Source organism: Saccostrea cucullata, unplaced genomic scaffold, assembly GCF_032062105.1.
Source record: "Saccostrea cucullata isolate Sc308-1 unplaced genomic scaffold, CSIRO_AGI_Scuc_v1 ctg6056, whole genome shotgun sequence".
NCBI classification, from domain to species: Eukaryota; Metazoa; Mollusca; class Bivalvia; order Ostreida; family Ostreidae; genus Saccostrea; species Saccostrea cuccullata.
In genome coordinates, this window is record NW_026929323.1 from 17,493 (window position 1) to 37,143 (window position 19,651).

The 19,651-nt window shown below is 35.2% G+C and overlaps 2 protein-coding genes across 2 annotated transcripts; both read left to right on the top strand.

Moving 5' to 3' along the window:
• The first annotated feature begins 224 nt into the window (after positions 1–224).
• Positions 225–9,933, top strand: LOC134280474 (inverted formin-2-like). Its single transcript, XM_062762882.1, has 14 exons — positions 225–945; positions 2,929–3,044; positions 3,600–3,759; positions 4,074–4,255; positions 4,390–4,469; positions 4,574–5,265; positions 5,445–5,608; positions 5,738–5,902; positions 6,013–6,270; positions 7,241–7,422; positions 7,623–7,743; positions 7,831–7,995; positions 8,202–8,283; positions 8,428–9,933. The coding sequence occupies exons 1-14, from the start codon at positions 495–497 to the stop codon at positions 8,571–8,573; spliced, it is 2,964 nt and encodes a 987-aa protein (XP_062618866.1). The 5' UTR covers positions 225–494; the 3' UTR covers positions 8,574–9,933.
• Positions 9,934–10,772: 839 nt separating this feature from the next.
• LOC134280471 (inverted formin-2-like) lies at positions 10,773–19,476 on the top strand. Its single transcript, XM_062762880.1, has 4 exons — positions 10,773–12,110; positions 17,861–18,487; positions 18,667–18,746; positions 18,829–19,476. Exons 2-4 carry the CDS (start codon positions 18,425–18,427, stop codon positions 19,268–19,270), a joined length of 585 nt encoding a protein of 194 aa, XP_062618864.1. The 5' UTR covers positions 10,773–12,110; positions 17,861–18,424; the 3' UTR covers positions 19,271–19,476.
• Positions 19,477–19,651: the final 175 nt, after the last annotated feature.

Genomic DNA, 19,651 nt, shown 5'->3' on the forward strand with positions numbered 1-19,651 from the left:
TACATGAATAACTCGCTTTATACTTTTTTTGTTCAATTAGTGCAGACAGACCGGTTTTTATACATATTTATACATCCCACTTATTTGTATAACCTGCTTTATGTTAATGAAACACAATATCTAAAAATTGTGGAAAATTAATCATGTGTAATTCTTATCAGGTGAAGCATAAGGTTACCATGCATGTCAGAAAGATGGAAAACAAAGAAACAGCTTTCCGTTTTAACAGAATGTTTGTTTTTCCTAACTTGAGTCACTGATGCATCTCAGGCAAAGTACGCGCATAACGCGAACACTGTATCATTTGAGTGCGCATACATCGTAAAATATTCGGCGATAACATAAGTTTTTCAAAGCGGGTTATTAAGAGTGTGTGCCTATACGTCTTAAATGTATCGATTCAGTGTGGTTATTTGCCTCAGGTTTTGAAACGTGAAGGATAAAATTAAAGGTGTTTCGCCCATAAATCGTTTAACCTCTCGGATTTGATAATAATGACTTCCATGAGAGAAGAATCTAAGGGTGGAAGATTCAACAAGAAGAGGAAACAGCAAAGAATAAAACGATACAGATCCGACGGCTTTGTTGTGGGGAGGGAATTTTCAGACGATGAACTTGATGCACCGGAAGGGTCTTCGGATGCCATCCACTTTCTGGACTGGCTCCGGAACCCTTCCCTCCAGAATCTGGTCAAACTCAGAAAAAGTATCAAACACAATGACAGTGATTGGATGACGGAATTCCTGGAGTTTGACGGACTGGGATTACTGTTTCAATGTCTGAAGAATCTCAGCTCCAGAGAGACAGTGCATTTGTCTGAGATGGTTCTGAGATTAGAGTGCATTATGTGTATCAGGGAGGTGGCCAACTCACAAACCGGACTGGACTGTCTACTGAAGACCAAAGGTCGCAAGGACAATATCTTCGGAAGAAGGTTTGCCACAGGTGATATGTATAAACCTTTTTTTTTTAAGTGTAATTGCTAATTTCTTTTTAAAATCTCAGGAATCTGAACAATTTTTAGCTGACTGTTAACAATTCTAGAAACAGCGAGCAGGAACATTGCCCTGCAACAACTATTCCAATTTAGTGGGGCGATTCTTATTACCCGTTCTAATTGTTATTCACGAGGCCAGTTTTAATGATAAGACTTTGTCCACATTATTTAAGTTTAATCTAATAAATAATTCATTTCTTCCCTTGACCCATAAATTGTGAACAGAATTAGACATAACATTACGAACTTGTATTCATTAAGTCTCTCTACGTACACTCTTTCAAATACTAGTACTCAAGGAATACAGTGATGCAAACAGTTATACATTGTCTGGGGTTATTAAGTCATTTTTCTTTCATGCATCATAACTTCCAAAGAGATTAGATCACAAAACACTGTCAAAGAATGCACTCATCTGATACAAAAATATGTATAACGCATAACACTCACAACGCACATTTCTGATTTTTCGCTGCACAGTTAACTTGCATTAAATCAAAGAACACCGCCGGTAAGGATAATATAGTGTTCGACTGATTAACGTTACTGCTATCAAAATCTACACAAGACGGCAAGATTGATATGAATGTATGAATTAGACAAGAAAATTCTATATTTATCTGGCTTATCTAGAGAGCTGATAGATTTTTGTAGGTGCAGCCAAAACATGCAAGATTTTTTTTAAGGGGAAAGGATTTTGATAAATATTTCATGTCTTATTTTATGTTTCACTCTCATCTCATAAATATATCAAATCATGAAGAGATGTGCACAACATATCATAAATCGCCCTAATATTCAACTTATTTTCTTAAGGTCAGACGAGACATTCCTCAAAATCTGTTTTGTATATCTTCGTGATGTATGAAAAATATTCAAAATTTTAATAACATTCTGATTTCTAAACCAGTTTCTAAACGTTTTTAAAACATCCAAATACTTAAACATTTGAAATTGAAAAATTATTTTTCTTCCCCAAAGGATTATATAAGAAAAACTACCCCTGGTATTTTGCAGAAATGCCTGGTAAGGTACCTCAATTTTTTGGGAGTAAACATGTTTAAGTAGCAATACTTCAATGACAAACTCTTAGAAAAAATTATCTATTATTAAGGAACGTCTCGTCTGTCCTTAATTGCACTAAAAAAAGAAAAAGATATAATCTTGTTAGACGTGTTACATTCAGTTGCAAGTTGCGTAATTTCTAAAAGTGCAGGTCGGAAAAAAAGCTTTATTAGATGTAACTGGTATATCTTTTCATTAGCAATTACAAGCTTTAAACATGAGTTATATACCAGGAACTTAAATACATGTATTTAAATAGACATTTAATAAAGAATGATGGTTTTTAAGTATCATATTTTATACCATCTTTTAAAAAACAATGTTTAAAGAAATAGGAAGGATTCTTTTCATGTTTATTTGATAATTGTTGTATACATTGCCATTCATATAAACAGACCGTCCAATCCATGCATGTAATTTTTGGTTTCTAGTAATGTTCTTTAGCCAAAATTATAAAATTATAAAACCTCAATTTAACCATTCAGACGGCAATTATATTTTTATTTTGTTAAACTGACAAACACTGGATCTCAATTTCCTGAATTTTACATCATGAAATTCTACCCCATCTACCTCGTGTTCTTACTGTGTGGCCCAAAATAACCCAGTATTTACCTTTGTCACTTGACAAAGATACATCTGGGTACAGTGCAGTGAGCTTAGAAAGTTTGCCAGTTGTCGAAAATAACATCAAAACAAAACGAATTGAAAGAAAAACTTCCTGCTTGTTATCTCAGAAATTCCTTCTGCAACTGAAATTGACAGCTTCAAATTATGTTTCGTACTTTTCCCTTTACTACATGGAGAAATTTGATGGCGAAAATTCAAATATTCAAATTCAAAATGTTCCTTTTTTCTAATTACAGCTTTAGAGAACAAAAACCTAATGGTGAAGATGCAGATTTTTGAATTGTTGTCAGCCCTTTGTGTCTATTCTAAAGAAGGGTTTTATCTGACCCTAGACGCACTGGAAACTTATCGCGTATGTATGAAATCAATGGAAAAACAATGTACTCAAAAAGAGGCAAACAGTTTTAATTAACATACGCCTTGATGGAAGCTTGACTGAAGAAAAGAAAGCACCTGGCCCCGGGATCATGAAGCATCTTAAGCTAAAGTCAAATTTTTTCTGTTGTGCTAAAATGTTGTGGAAGCCAAATAGGCCAAAATCAAACTGTTTTCCAATACTATTTTACAAAAGTCGTGTTATTTGCAAAATTAGAGATTTATTCAATAAATAATAAATATTTGACAGAAGATTGAAATTTTGACTTAAGTCTAAGTTTGTTTCATGATCCTTGGTACTGATCTCACGTCCAACAATTTCGTTAATTGCACTAGAGAAAACTGAGTAATAATAAAATCCTAATTAATAAAACACTTAATAAGATACATTTTTACCATTAAATTCTACGTTTTAATAATCTAAAGATTGTTTAAATAATATTCACTCATAAATTCGCGCATTCTTTTCAAACACTACCTAGAAGATCTTCATTCGATCACGTGACTTCAATCTAGTATTACTTTTTTCTAGACATGGCGGAAGCTTCCATACCGTTTTAGTATTTTGGTCAATGAGCTTCGAACAGCAAACTTGGTGACGTACCGCACAACTATCATGGCGCTTATCAATGCCATAGTGGTTGCCAATGAAAACCTACAAGAAAGAGTCCGAATACGGAATGATTTTGTATGTACGTCACTGTTTTATTTCTAGCCATTACATTTTATCACTGTTTAAGACTTTTTTAAAAGGATACAGTAAAAAATAATAAATAAAAGAATGAAAACTTAACAGACAGACAGATTCAATATATACACATGTATATTCAAAGAATTAACGTAAAATCATGAAGTAAGATTTGAAAAAAATACCCATGCAAGGCAATTATCTTTTTCCTTACCTTTTTATAAACTTCATCTTTTGCCCCTCTCTTGCTTGATTTCATTCTTCACGATTCCATCAAGTTTTTTCTTAAATCTTGTTTTTATGATTTTTACATTAAAGATATCAATATTTTGGACACCATTGTGGTATTACGAGATGAGAATGATGCAGACTTGAATCTTCAATGTGACATTTTTGAGGAGGAGTTAAGTGCCGACTTGGAGGCAATGGAAGAGTTAAAACAAGCGGCTAATGTCGACATTGGTGATCCACAAGCTCTATTCAAAGCAATAAATTCACGTGTAAGTTGTAGGAAAAAGGTTTGAAGAGACTACCACCTACACTATATATTAATGAAAAATTATCAGCAAATTTCTAAAGTTAGTGTCATTTTTCATTGACTATTAATTTTCTGACGACCTATTTCTATTTTTAGGTAGAAAACTCACCGTTGTGTTCATCATTCCTCAGTGTTTTATACAATTTATTTCAAATAGACACTAGTCAACCTCGTAGGTAGGTTTGTTAACAATAATATTAATAATAGGTATTTTTTTCTCGTCAACATAGAAATAAAATGATTATAATCATTCTGATGTTTGGTTTCAATTCATTTAAAGTGAACAGATCTGGTGTTCAACAGAAAAACTCGTACAGCAAGTTCTTCAAGCAGACGACAATAGAGGGACAAAGTCTCCCGTAAGAAGAGGGTCTTCTGTACATTTAATCTCTACAATACACATAGAAAGCAAGGAACATAAAGGGACTCAAACAGAATGGGACACAACAACAGCTCCAAATCTCTCTAGAGGAGGTCTACTACGCGGAAAAAGTCTATCAACGGAAGCAAAACATACAATTTCTGACAGGCTGAAGCAAGCTACAGCACAATACAGGACAGTGCAGACATCATCCATAGACTCCATAGAATCTGGTGCAATTATCACGGCACCACCGCCACCTCCACCCCCACCTCCAGCCCCTGGGGCACCTGCCCCTCCTCCGGCACCACCGCCTCCACCTGGAGTGGGTGTACCGCCACCACCTCCCCCACCACCTGGTGTGGGCGCACCTCCACCACCACCACCTCCCCCTGGTGGTATCCCACCTCCTCCTGCACCACCTGGTATTGGAGGAGCACCTCCACCACCACCTCCTCCTGGTGGCATACCTTTACCACCTGGTGCTCCTCCAACATTAGGTGGTGCCATAAAAGTTGCTGAGCCTCTTCCACCACCTATAAGTACACCGGAGCCACATTGTAAACTCAAACACATTATGTGGAATAAAATACCAAACGCTGCATTCAAAAGTAAGTTCAAAGGATTGATAAGATTTCTATCTGAAATTAAATACACTGACATTGAATTTATACATATTTCTTATACTAGTATTTATAAAAAACATCATAACAGACATAACACTACATTTGAAAATATATATGCTCACCGAAAGTTGCTAAATCATAATGATTTTTTTTATGTCCGACAGAGGAAAGTATTTGGGGTGACGTGCTGAAAATGAAAGACAAAATAAAAGTTGATTATGAGGAACTGGAAAGATTGTTCGCCAACAAAGAAGTAGCACCTATGAGATCAGAGTTGCAAGTGGATCAGAAAAAGTCACTTGTAAAGCGACTGTCTTCTTCAAATGAAGTAAGTTGAATCTTCCCTAAAAGTTTCTATTTAGGACAATAAATTATGTACGTTGTTTATTAGTACGGTTTTTAAAATGAAGACAAAAGATTAGATGAAATAAAAATAAATTATCATCTGTCTTTCCAGGTTTCGCTTTTGGATCCAAAGAAAAGTATGAATGTCAACATCTTCCTAAAACAATTCAGGAAATCTATAGAAGTTATCATTGAATTACTTAAATCTGGAGATCCAAGAGCTTTTGGAGTCGAAAAGTTGAAACAACTTGCGAAAGTTCTTCCCCAGACGGATGAGGTTATAAAAATCATAAATTTAATATAATATAGGCGTGGTATCTTTGATATATTTAATTAAAAGTTCAATGAAGCAAAATGAATATAAATGCCCTTCTTCCTTAAAAACAGATTGAGTTGGTTCAACACTACGACGGAGACTTAGAAAAACTGGGAGAAGCTGAGAAATTTTACTATTACCTGATACAAATTTCAAATTTTAATTTTCGAATTGAGGCCATGATTCTTAAGGGCGACTTCAATGCACAGCTAGGAGCCATAAGGCCTAACTTTCAGGTTCTTCATACAATAAGCCGACGACTGTTTGATAACCATGCACTTAAGACCTTCCTCAGATACGTTTTACACACTGGGAATTTTTTAAACAAGGTAATTTGTAATTCTAATGTACATTTATATACTTTATAAACTCTGGTCTTTTTATCTTAGGAAATGTTAAGGTCAAATGATCACTAAGTCAGTATATTAAAAATATTATAAAAAGTGCACATACTTATCTTTTTCGGTTCAACCAGAAAAGTGCTCCTTTATATCATCACAACGACTTTGAAATATCTCTTAATCAAAAAGTAAAAAAGAAATGTATGAGGCGCCGTTTTGGTATTTACTGGCAAAAAAGTGATATCACCTATTTGAATATAAAATATCATTTTTTTCGAATAGGTGATATCACCTATTCGAATTGTTGATATCACCTATTTATTTCCAATTGGTGATATCACCTATTCGAATAGGTGAAATCACTTTATTGAATAGGTGATATCACATACTGGTATTCGAATTGGTGATATCACCTTTTTGAATTTCTTACAATATTAAATAATGAATACTCCCTATATAAGTTATAGATTACCACTGGAAGCAAAAAAAATCGAGCTACCTAGTTTTCATGTGTTTTTCCTGATTTTCCTTATAGAATACATGAAAGATAAGAGAAATAAATTAATTTGTGAGCAAAACAAACTCTACAATTTCTATTGGGGCTGCTTAAAATTAAATGCAACACTGTAATCCATTGTCTTCTAGAATGATGAGTTATAAAACGAAAGTGAAAGTAAGATATAGGGACCTATAGTCTTGGGAGCCGTTGTTATGACCTATAGTCTTGGGAGCCGTTGTTATTTCATAAATAATTTGAGTAGGTGATATCCCCTATTCGAATTGGTGATATCGCCTATTTAAATGAATAGGTGATATCACTTATTCGAATAAGTGATATCACCTATTTGAATAAGTGTTATCACCTTTTCGAATAGGTGATATCAGTTTTTGGCAGTAAATACCAAAAACGGCGCCTTATAAAAACGTTTAGAAATAAAGTATCGTCTTTTTATGTTAGGGAAGTGGTTCTGGTAATGCACTTGCTATTCGAGTAAGTTCTCTTGAGAAGCTAATCAACACCAAATCCAGTTCCTCCAAGAGAACTCTCCTTCACTATCTGGTGGAAACTGCAGAGGAAAAGGACCCAGAAGCTCTCAGCTTTGTCGATACCTTACTGGAACCTCTGCAAAAAGCGGCAAGGTTGATATTCTTAATTAATTTAATATAAATGAAATAAAAATCAAAACAAGTAGCTAGTATTGATGACCATTAATGCCGTATTTTTCTTTCCTTTGAAAAGAAATATATTCCAATAAATGATGGTATTTTGTGCCAAAATGATAAAATACAATTCATGGGGGAACGTGAGTAATGCTGAATGTATTACATTTACATTGAAGGTTTACAATGGAGGGAATCACAGCTGAATTTAACCAGCTGAAGAAACTGGTCCATAGACTTAAAAGAGAATGTGAACATGTAGAAGACGATGTAAAGGCACAATTTAGCGAATTTTTAGAGGTAAGCTGTTTTCAAAAACATTTTCATTACAAAATGGACATTGTTTACTTTTGTTCAAAACATGTAAAGCCCATTTTTATTATACAGGAAGCCGATGCGGATCTAGAGGAGACTGAAGACGTCATAGAGAGGATACGTAAGCAGTCCTGTCGTCTGGCACAGCACTTCTGTGAGAATGAGAAAACCTTCAACTTGGATGAATTTCTAAGCACCTTCAGACAATTTTGTGAAAAAATCAAAGCATGCCAGCAGGTATTCTGTAATTCAAGGTCAAACTTCTCTGATAATTACACTTATATAATATCATGTTTATATTTATATAGCAGAAAGAGAGTAAAACACTTTTAACAAATTTAGGTTAAACTTCTCTGATAATTACATTCGTATGATATGTTAATGTCTATATAGCAGAAAGAGTAAAACACTTTAAACAAAATGAGGTTGTGGATTATTTACAGGAATTGGAATCTCAACGTCAACAAGAAGAGTCGGCGGAAAGACGGAGACGAGCGCAAGAGGGAACGTCCGATAGACGCAAAGGTTTGTGCTCATATTACGAAAATAGTCCAATTTATACTTCCATGGTACTTTTAATTTTTTAAATGTTGGAGCTACCTTAAATTGTGCTACTTACCATGTATTGTTCCTGTTTTTGGTCTTACCATATATGTAAATATTTTATAGTCTCCTTTAATGCCTCTGCTAAAGCAGAAGACAGGAAGATTGTGGATAACATTGTGGATGAGATACGCCGTGGTAAGGTGTTACGGAGACTGTCTCTCAGGAAGAAGACGTCTAATAACGTCACAGGAAGGGTGGGTGGACTGTGAGCTGTGGTATCAAAAAATAGACGGAATGTGATGCGACAGAAGGAGAAGAAAATGGGGAGTACATGAAGACATTATCAATTTCTGGACCAGAGAGAGGGAAAGAATAAAAGAGAAAGAGGGACTACATTTTCGCGCTTGTGTTTTTCCGTGTATATATTTCTGTTTCGATTTCCATTTAATTTGGAAATTTAATGCTGAATAAAAAATAAATAAAATCTTACACTTTATTGATTATAAATCTTTTGACAAGTATTTTATCGCTTAAAATAAACATACTTTCCAGATAAGATAAAAAAGAATCAAAATGCTTGATAAAGACAAGATGTGTTTGTGAATCTCCGAAACCCTGGGTTGCAACTCAGAGTTAAGTCAAACTTCAAGGCCAAGAGATTAAAAATTATGGTACCTTGAAAAGGTATTTTCAATATACAATGTAAATATGAATACTCAGTACTAACTGTTAAAAAGTTATGACCAAGGTAAAAGTTTTTTTCTCCTAAAGTACATATAGGCCAACCTCCAGAGTCAAACGGTCAAAATAAAATGAACCTAAAATGGATTTGCTACAAGAAATATACATGTGAATTATGAAAGCCATTTAAAAGTAATACCAAATATGTGTTTTTTTAAAAGAAGGTCAAATTCCAAGGAAAGCAAAGTATACACTAAGACATTGAGACTTCTGACACCAATCAATTAATTCATTCAAAATATAGGTAAACTTTATCAATAATAGGTCACACTCCGAGGTCAAGAGGTTATATAGAAGGGACTTTTAACAAGGAACTTGTGGAACATCATACCCTTAGCTCCAAGGAATCAAAATTTATGAGGAAGGTTAAAGTTTTGCAGATAAACAGACAGAAAAACGAACGAATATAGCAAAACCATATCTCCCCGAATACAGTAATTGATTACTGGAGCATAAAAAGCAAGTTTTTCTACTACGTAATAGACTTAAAGCTTATTGGAGACTTGATGAAAGGTACCTGCTAGCATGTTATTTTATTAAACAGAATATTAAAGCTACCCGTACTTGGAAACTATTTAATTCACAATTACCTTTCTTATGTGTTATGTTAATTAATGAGTATTAAGAGGTGAAAGATATTTGGAGACAATTTAAGCTCATACCTGACATATTTGTTGTAGTTGCTGTTGTTGAGAATTATGCATTCTCAATATCCTAGAAAATAAATGAAAAACTGAGGTATATTTGTTGTTTAATTAAAGAGTCATGGCCTGAGATCATTAAAAATGAAAAGCTGAAGTCAAAATCTTTATCTTTTACCGAAATGTTGTAGAAGTCAAATGATCCAAAATGAATAATAATATGTTATATATCTAATTTTACACCAACAGTGTAATGCTATTTGCATGTTTTATTGACAATTAAAACATCTGACAGGTGATTGATAGTTTGACTGAAGTCTCAGTCTACTACATGATATTGGGGCCTAGTCTCAGAATCATGAAACAGAATTGAACTTGAGTTAAAATTTCAAATATCTATAAAGTATTTAAATCTAGTTTTAGAAATAAAACTCTTAATATGAGCATATCAGCAGACTGCTGATGCAAAATTGAAAATTTTTTTTGGATTGCTTAACTTCTACCTAATTTCAGAGCCACATACTGTATATTTTTTGACTACCAGGTAAGGCTTAACATGCTTTATGGCCTCAGGGCCAGATTCTTAGAATCAAATAAATTCTTTTTACCCTGTAAGTCAAACGGGGTTCGAAAAACGATGTTTGTTTTTTCTACACCTCCTGGTTCCCAAATTCTCTTTAACATTTTAGGAGTAGGCAACTCATATACTTGTACTTAGAAAGTTGATTAATGGTGTCCTGTAGATGTGAAATAAGGATATTGGAATTTCATTTTCAACCCAGTGGCCAAATGTATGTTGAAAAACAATGTTTTGTTTTACAAAGGAGAAAAAAAACTTATTTCTTGAATTTTTCTCAAAATATTTTTTAAATTGTTCTTTGAAAAGAATTTACATCGTAAATTCCATAGTGTCACACTAGTAATAAACTAAACAAATGAAAAACCAACATAAAAGTCTATGGGACATCTGTGAATCTGAACAATAAATTTGTTTAATGTCTTGACATTTACATGTAGATATTTTGAAAAAATTCTAGATTTTTTCATCTCAATTTTGAAAGAGTGTAGATTTAGAGACACATAAGTGCAGTCTTACGACAGCAAAATAGTTGAATGTGTCGTTGGATGTTGAGTTATGTATACATTTCAATGTATTTATCTTGTGGTAGACATTTACCCCAATGATATGTGGAATTCTGTCTACAAAACTACTAAATTGAAATCTGTGACTTTATGGTGACAGGCGGATCCAAGATTTTTGCTTACTTATTTTTGGTCACTTTCTGCCTTTCTCTGAGTGTATACTTTACACAAAGTATTCGACCAAGTGACTAAGGTAAGAGTTTTGCTTACAAAATCATCTGTCGTGACCAAATATTTGCATAATTTAACCTTATGTCAAAAAAAGTAAACATACAACGATATATTTCTCTTAAACAAAACTGGTTGCTTGAAATGCGATCCATGAAATAGTGTAAAAGTTAGTACAAAACCGGGAGCAATCGAACAATTTCATATACCGGTATAAAGACATCCCTGATTTTTGACTGTCATGCAATTTCCTATTTAACAAGAGGTACCGCTAAGTGTTTTTAAATTTATGACAAAAACATGCATGTTTCAGTCTGCTTTCAAACCAAGCCAATATTGTGCGTTAGTAATGAATGAATTATTATTGTTAGATAACATAATAAGAAATTTCTGAGCAGAATAAATTTTAGATGATTGATTTTTACATATAATATTAAAAGGAAATTTACCCGAACATTTCAAGTATAAAAAAGTAAAAAAAGTACTATTTTCTGTTTTTGAAATTAAGTAATGTAATTCGTATTTTACAAAAAACAACTGCTTACAACAGTCCTATCCTGCACAATCGTTTTAAAATTAAAACATGAAAATCGAAGAATATTTGAGTTTTTATTAATCCCAATATAAATAAATTAATTAATATTAATTTATATAGGATTTCATAGATGAATTATGAAATAAACATTTATGTTGCTTTTTTTTTCAATTACGCTGTCATTATGAAAATAAGTTATTATTTATATAAAATACAAAATAATAACCTTTATGTGACATGTATTATTCATATCCAATATCTGTCATTTTATTGATTGCGTTATGTGACAAGTTTTAATTATGCATGTACCTAGTTCTGTGTAACCCGGCTACGTGCAGGTACCTAACTTTACCCAAACCACAGTTTGGAAATTTTTAGCCAATCAGCGTGGCTCATCATCTTGTGTGATCATTTTGATTCATTTTATCGAAAGGAGAAGCCACGCAAAAATTTTAAAGAAAATTACCCTCCATCCAACCCCAGAACTACCTCCCCAGTTTTCAATTATTTTCACCTGCCTGGTCTGTATTTTTTAGATAACCCACCTTTTTTGTGGACATGCAGGCAGGTTGTGTTTTGTACCAGAAGGATAAAACGTACGCTGAACTAGGACCTTAGGTCCCCTGCTCAATTCACGACTATCGGTCCTGTTTACTCCGCTACAAAATGTAGTGCGTTGCATACGTAAAGTGAAAATAGAATAAATCGTAATACTGTGAAGCCTTTACAGTGTAAAACAAACAACTTTTTAAAAGGAATAACCATCTGATGGGTATTAGAAAAGATAGAGGGGGTGGAGGGTGGGTGCTGAGCAACATTAACTGCAATTTTATACGATATATGATATATAAGCGTTTAACATTTATGGTTTACGTTAGGTGACCTGTGGTCTCACCTATGATTTTATTCCATGTAAGGTTATGGTATCTAAATAACACAGTGACTAACCTCTGATCTTCTTACTAATAGTATGCGACTCAGAGTAAACGACGTCAAGTCTCTGAATTCGCAGATCTCTTAAGATCTTTTCCCTTACCACCCCCTACCTCTTAATTTCGCTCGGACTTTTCACCGATCCTTCAACATAATGGAATAATTATTTGTTAAATTATTTAATGTCTCCTTCTTCTTCCTTATGAGATCATGATTAAATGGGCGACCTCATCACTTTAACATTTTTAAGTAAACATCTGATTTTATTTATTTTACAAAGAAGATATACCCCCTGTATTTCGAAGTTTTGGGCTGCATCGAGTTCTCATCCCCTTTCCCTGGAATTCACACATCAAATTCATGAACTACATTAAAAAAAAAGAAATAAAAATTTAAAATGTACCAATTGTTATTTCTTTTAGGGATACATGTACTGTATTTAAAGACAAGCAAGTTGACCAATCCTCCAAATTCCAATTACATAGATTTAGAGAACTCGGAGAAATTGTGCACTTTTTTCCAATTTTCAAAAAATTAGTGTCGCAACTGTTTTTTGGAGAGGATTTAAAACATAATTCTACACATACCCTGATTTTAAATTATTTGAATTTATTTATTTAAATGATTTTAAACTACTTACAACTTTCAGCCACATCGTAACAATGTACAACATAAGATTACCTTTGTCTCATTCATATACTATAATTTGTGAAGTATGAAATCCTTATTGATGTACAATATAAGACTTCCGCTTGTTCCCATAATCTTTATGCTGACACCAGAGGTAACAAAGAGTTAATAAGACCAGGTGTCATCTTCTGTTCTACATCATATGGGGATACAGAGGCCACCTTATATTGTACATCAGTAGGCGGACCAGAGGACGATTTAAATTGTACATCAGTAGGGGGACCAGAGGACACCTAATATTGTACATCAGTAGGGGACCAGTGTGTCACATTATATAATACATCATTAGGTTGACCAGAAGTCACCTTATACTGTACATCAGAAGGGAACATCAGTAGGGGGACCAGAGGTCACCTTATACTCTACATCAGTAGGGGACCAGAGGGCACCTTATACTGTTCATCAGTAGGGGGACCAGAGGTCACCTTTAATTCTACATATGTAGGGGGACCAGAAGACACCTTATATTGTACATCAGTAGGGGACAACAGTAAGGGGACCAGAGAACACCTTATATTGTACATCAGTTGGGGGATCAGAGGTCACCTTATATTGTACATCAGTTGGGGGACCAGAGTCAACCTTATATTGTACATTAGCTATAGTAGGGGGACCAGAGGTCACCTTATATTGTACATCAGTAGGGGGACCAGAGGTCACCTTATATTGTATATCAATAGGGGACATCAGTAGAGGAGCAGATGTCACCTTTAATTCTACATATGTAGGGGGACCAGAAGACACCTTATATTGTACATCAATAGGGGACAACAGTAAGGGGACCAGAGAACACCTTATATTGTACATCAGTAGGGGGACCAGAGGTCACCTTATATTGTACATCAATAGGGGGACCAGGAGTCACCTTATATTGAACATCAGTTGGGGGACCAGAGATCACCTTATATTGTACATCAGTAGGGGGACCAAAGGTCACCTTATATTGTACATCAGTAGGGGACATCAGTAGGGGGAGAGGAGGTCACCTTATATTGTACATAAGTAGGGGGAGCAGAGGTCACCTTATATTGTACATCAGTAGGGGGACCAGAGGACACCTTAAATTGTACATCAGTAGTGGGACCAGAGGACACCTTATAATGTACATCAGTAGGAGGACCAGAGGACACCTATTATTGTACGTTAGTAGGGGGACCAGTGTGTCACCTTATATAAAACATCATTAAGTTGACCAGAAGTCACCTTATACTGTACATCAGAAGGGGACATCAGAAGGGGGACCAGAGGTCACCTTATATTGTACATCAGTAGGGGGACCAGAGGGCACCTTATATTATACACCATAAGTTTACCAGAGGTCACCCTATATTGTACATCAGTAGGGACCAGAGGACATCGGTAGGGGGATCAGAGGTAACCTTATATTGAACATCAGTAGGGGGACCAGAGGTCATCTTAAATTGTACATCAGTGAGGGGACCAGGGGTCACCTTATATTGTACATCAGTAGGGGGACCAGAGGTCATCTTATATTGTACCTGCACTTAAGTAGGGGTCCAGAGGACACCTTACATTGTACATCAGTAGGGGACCAGAGGTAACCGTGTAGAGTACATTAGTTGGGGGACAAGAGGTCCCCTTTTATTGTACATCAGTAGGTGGAGCAGAGTTCACCCTATGATATACATCAGTAGGGGGAGCAGAGGTCACCTTACATTGTACATAATTAGTGGGACCAGAGGTCATCTTATATTGCACATCAGTAGGGGAACCAGGGCACCTTACATTGCACATTTCATCAGTAGGCGAACTAGAGATTATCTTATATTGTACATCAGTAGGGGGACCAGTGTGTCACCTTATATTGTACATCAGTAGGGGGACCAAAGGACACCTAATATTGCACTTTACATCAGAAGGTGAACAAGAGGTTATCTTATACTAGTATTATACATCAGTAGGGGGACCAGTGGTCATCTTGTATTGTACATCAGTAGTGGGACCATGAGTCACCTTAACTTGTACATCAGTAGGGAGACCAGGGGTCACCTTATAATGTACGGCAGTAGGGAGACTCGAGGTCACCTTATATTGTACATCAGTTGGGGAACTAGAGGTCACCTTATATTGTACATCAGTTTGGGGACAGTTTCAGGTCAGTTTTAACGTTCTTCACTAGGTGGATCAGAGGTTAACTAATATTGTACATGTACATCAATAGGTTGACCAAAGGTCACCTTATATTTTATTTCATTGTGGAGACTAAAGATCACCTTTAAATTGTATAACAGAAAGGGGACCAGAGGTCACCTTATACTGTTTCAGACTAGACGTCAGATTATATTGTACATCATAAGGGGAAACAGAGGTTACCTTCTACATCATAAGGTGGTCAGAGGTCACCCTATGTTGTAGATCATTATGGGGACCTAAGGGCACTTTATATTTTACAACACAAGGGAAGCCAGATGTCACCTTATAATGTACATAAATAGGGACACCAGTGGTTCCCATTTTGTATATGTTTAAGGAAACCTGACATAAAATATAATTTATATGAATGCGGACCCATCGTAACCAAGAGACATCTCAAAAGAACATAAGGATGGATCAGAGATTAGAGATAAAATGCATATTAACGGGATACCATGCAAATGTTCTTTTATAAGAACACGACAAGAGGCCTATGGATCTTATAGGTCATCTGAAGATCATGTAAAAACTTTAAACCGATTGAATTTGGTTTGCGCTTTGAACCAGTGGCCATGACATTCGCAATTTTGAAAAAAAGTACCATTGCGCATCATAACTATGTACTTAGCATACTTATATTGGCTACATAATACCTATATAGAGCGTAGGGGAACAAAAAAGTGCATTTCAAATAATCAGTAATAATTATCAATAATAAGTAGTGCCCACTGACCATAAAAACCCTCATTTTGGGGTCCTACATTTCACAATTTTGGAAAAGGCACCCTTGTTTAAAAAAAATTTGGTTTATACCAAAGAATAAATTTTAAAGCATTAATTCAATTACAGTATTTAATTAGAGCCCCCATCCCTCCATGGTACCCATGAGCCAGGGACCTTGAAATTTATAATTATTTACTTATATTTATGATTATATCAGGTGATCTCTGGTCCCCGTAATGATGTACGATATAAGGTAACCTCTGGTCTCTGTGATGATATGTTATATAAAATTTACTGTGGTCCATCATTGATTACCTCTGGTCCTCCAATAATGTACAATGTAAGGTGACCTCTGGTCCAAATAATGATGTACAAATTATGGTGACCTCTGGTCTCAAGAATGATGTACAAATTAAGGTGACCTCTGGTCCCCATAATGATGTACAGTATGAGGTGACCTCTATAGACCTTTTAATGATGTACAATTTAAGGTGACATCTGGTCCCTGTAATGATGTACAGTTTATGGTGACCTCTGGTCCCTGTAATGATATATAAAATAAGGTGACCTCTGGTCACCATAATGATCTGCAATATAAGGTTACCTCTGATCCATGTAAATATGTACAATATACCAGGTGATCTCTAGTCCCGGTAATTATGTACACTATATCAGGTGATCTATGGCCCCAGTAATGATGTACGATATAAGGTGACCTCTGGTCTCCGTAATGATATGTTATATAAAATTTACTGTGGTCCATCACTGATTACCTCTGGTCCTCCAATAAATGTACAATGTAAGGTGACCTCTAGTCCCCATAATGATGTACAATTTTAGGAGAACTCTGGTCACTATAATGATGTGCAATATAAGGTGACCTCTGATCCACGTTATGGTATACAAAATAAGGTGAACTCTTGTCCTTGAAATGACTATATAAGTTGACCTCTGGTCCCCATAATAATGTTTAATATAAGGTGACTTCTAGTCCCCGTATTGATGTACAATAAAAGGTGACCTCTGGTTCCCGTAATGATGTAATATATACTGTGACCACTGGTCCCCAGAATGATGTACAATTGGGGTAACTTCTGGTCCCCGTAATGATGTACAAAATAAGGTGACCTCTGGTCCCCGAAATGACTATCTAAGGTGACCTCTGATACTTATAAAAATGTTTAATACAAGGTGACCTCTAGTCCCCGTATTGGTGTACAATATAAGGTGACCTTTAGTCCCCGTATTGGTGTACAATATAAGGTGACCTCTGGTCCCCCTTACTGATGTTAGATATAAGGTGACCTCTGGTCCCCCTTACTGATGAACAATATAAGGTAGCCGCTGGTCCCCCTACTGATGTACAGTACAATATTAGGTTACCTGTAGTCCCCCTACTGATGTACAATATAGGGTGACCTCTGGTCCCCCAAATGATGTTAAATATAAGGTGGCCTCTGGTCCCCCTACAGATGAACAATGTAAGATGATCTTTGGTCTCCCGATTGATGTACAATATGAGGTTACCTCTGGTCACCCTTTATTACTTTCACGTTTCTGCTAATATATATATTAGAAAGTTGAACTTTATAAAGTTATAAATATGATTTTTTTTGGAGTAAGACAGAGAAAATTGTCTATCATATAAAATTCAATTAATAGATAAGGTGACCCGAGGTCTCCGTATTGATATCGATGAATTTACTTTTGTGCCTTTAATGCCTGGAGAGTTCCTAGAGTGTTTTATTACTACGCAAAATGACGAACTATTTGCGGGGGACCCCAGGTCCTAGTTGAGCGTACGTTTTATCCTTCTGCTGTTTTGTAGGGTTTTGAGAAGTTTATTTTCATGTAATTTTAGGTTATGTTTGTTGGGGGTCAGATTGCATAATACTTATTGAAGATAAAGCTTTGTTTGTCAATTTTTCTAATCCTTTCTGACCCCCATTATTTGTACAAGTTTCATATTCGTCATTTTATGAATAAATGACATTTTTTCAATTCATACTGTGTTACTGGTTCTGCCTGTCTGGTCAAAAAACAAGCTTAGTCAACTTGGCAAGATATTTATTAAACCAACGGAACATAAATATAGATGTACTTATATGCCTATGTAATTCAGTATTGGCTTTCCATATTTGTAGTTGAAGTGTTGATTATGAAAACTTCGGAAGATAAATTACGTGCACTTATTTTTAGTTACTAACTTGTTTAAACAGAAATTAAGTGTCTGGAGATTTTAAAGTTCTCTTTTATATAATTTATTGTACTGTCAGTGTTGTGGACCAGAAATTAGAAAACACTATAGTTTTTATTTCAATAATACGCGTGCGCTTTGAGGAGTCATTTCAAAATCATATGTGAAACCAAAACTAGTCAACATTTTCTCACAATGAAGACACTGAATGCAGATGTTGTTGACTCAAAGGCGATCTTCAATGTATTACACTCACGGGTAAGTTTAAAAAAAAACAAAGCAGAGATTTAATCAATTCATGTAGAAACTTCTAATTTTGAAAGAAAAAACCTGAGATATTTATCAAACAAAATATTTTGGGTATTTTTATCTGTACATAAAGCAACTTATAAGAATATTAATTTTTTCTCAATGAATTTTTCTTTTCCATTTTGCAGGTAGAAAATTCACCAATTTATCCTACTTTTAAACGTGTTTTGTACAACCTATGTCTGATACAGACTAGTCAGTCTGACAGGTAAATGTTATCATACCTTCATATACACCTGTTCATATTACTTTTCGTACATTTTAACAACATAATTTGTTTGGTTTTAAAGTGGCCAAATTTGGTACTCCATAGAAAAAATTGTACAGGAAGTTACAAAAGCAGAATGCAATGAAGATCCACAATCTCTTGTTGGAGAAACCCACCCACTTCCTATCCATACTCTGGAGAGCAAGGAGACTCAGACAAGTTGGGATACCACCACCTCTCCAAATCTTTGTAGTGAAGGCGATGAAAATACACTGAGGGATGCACTGAATGAAAACTCGGAATCTGGTGGCGTAATGACAGAACAAACTCCAGCACCCCCTCTGCCACCTCCACCCCCTCCACCTTCTGCGCCACCTTGTGTCCCTGAAACGCGTCTTGCACCTCCAATACCTATACCAGAACCAAAGTGCAAACTTAAACACATTATGTGGAATAAAATAGCAAACGTTCCTTCCGAAAGTAAGTACTTGGTTTTCATTCCAATGCGTTTTACCTTTTATTAGTATAAGTGTTTTCTATATGAGCATGATAACCTAGTCATGTTTAAACCAATATTTAGGCGATCAGAAAGGTTTTGGCGGCGACTTAAAAGTTTTGTAAGTCGCTCGATTGCTACGTTACTAATGAACCTCGATCGCTAATTTCGACAAAAATATTAGATCAAAAAGATCAGAATGAGTCAGAATGATGCGCTGACGGCTTTCAGACATACCCTCTGAAAATGCCATTATAGTCATAAACCAATGATCGAGGCATTTAAGGTTTGCCATTTTACCTAAATACTTTATCAATGGTCATTGGGCAGAAAAAAAAACATCGATCCGCATGATCTAATAGTATACAATGTTGCCGAGGTTCGTTGCAGTCCTGAAAGAGGAAATGGT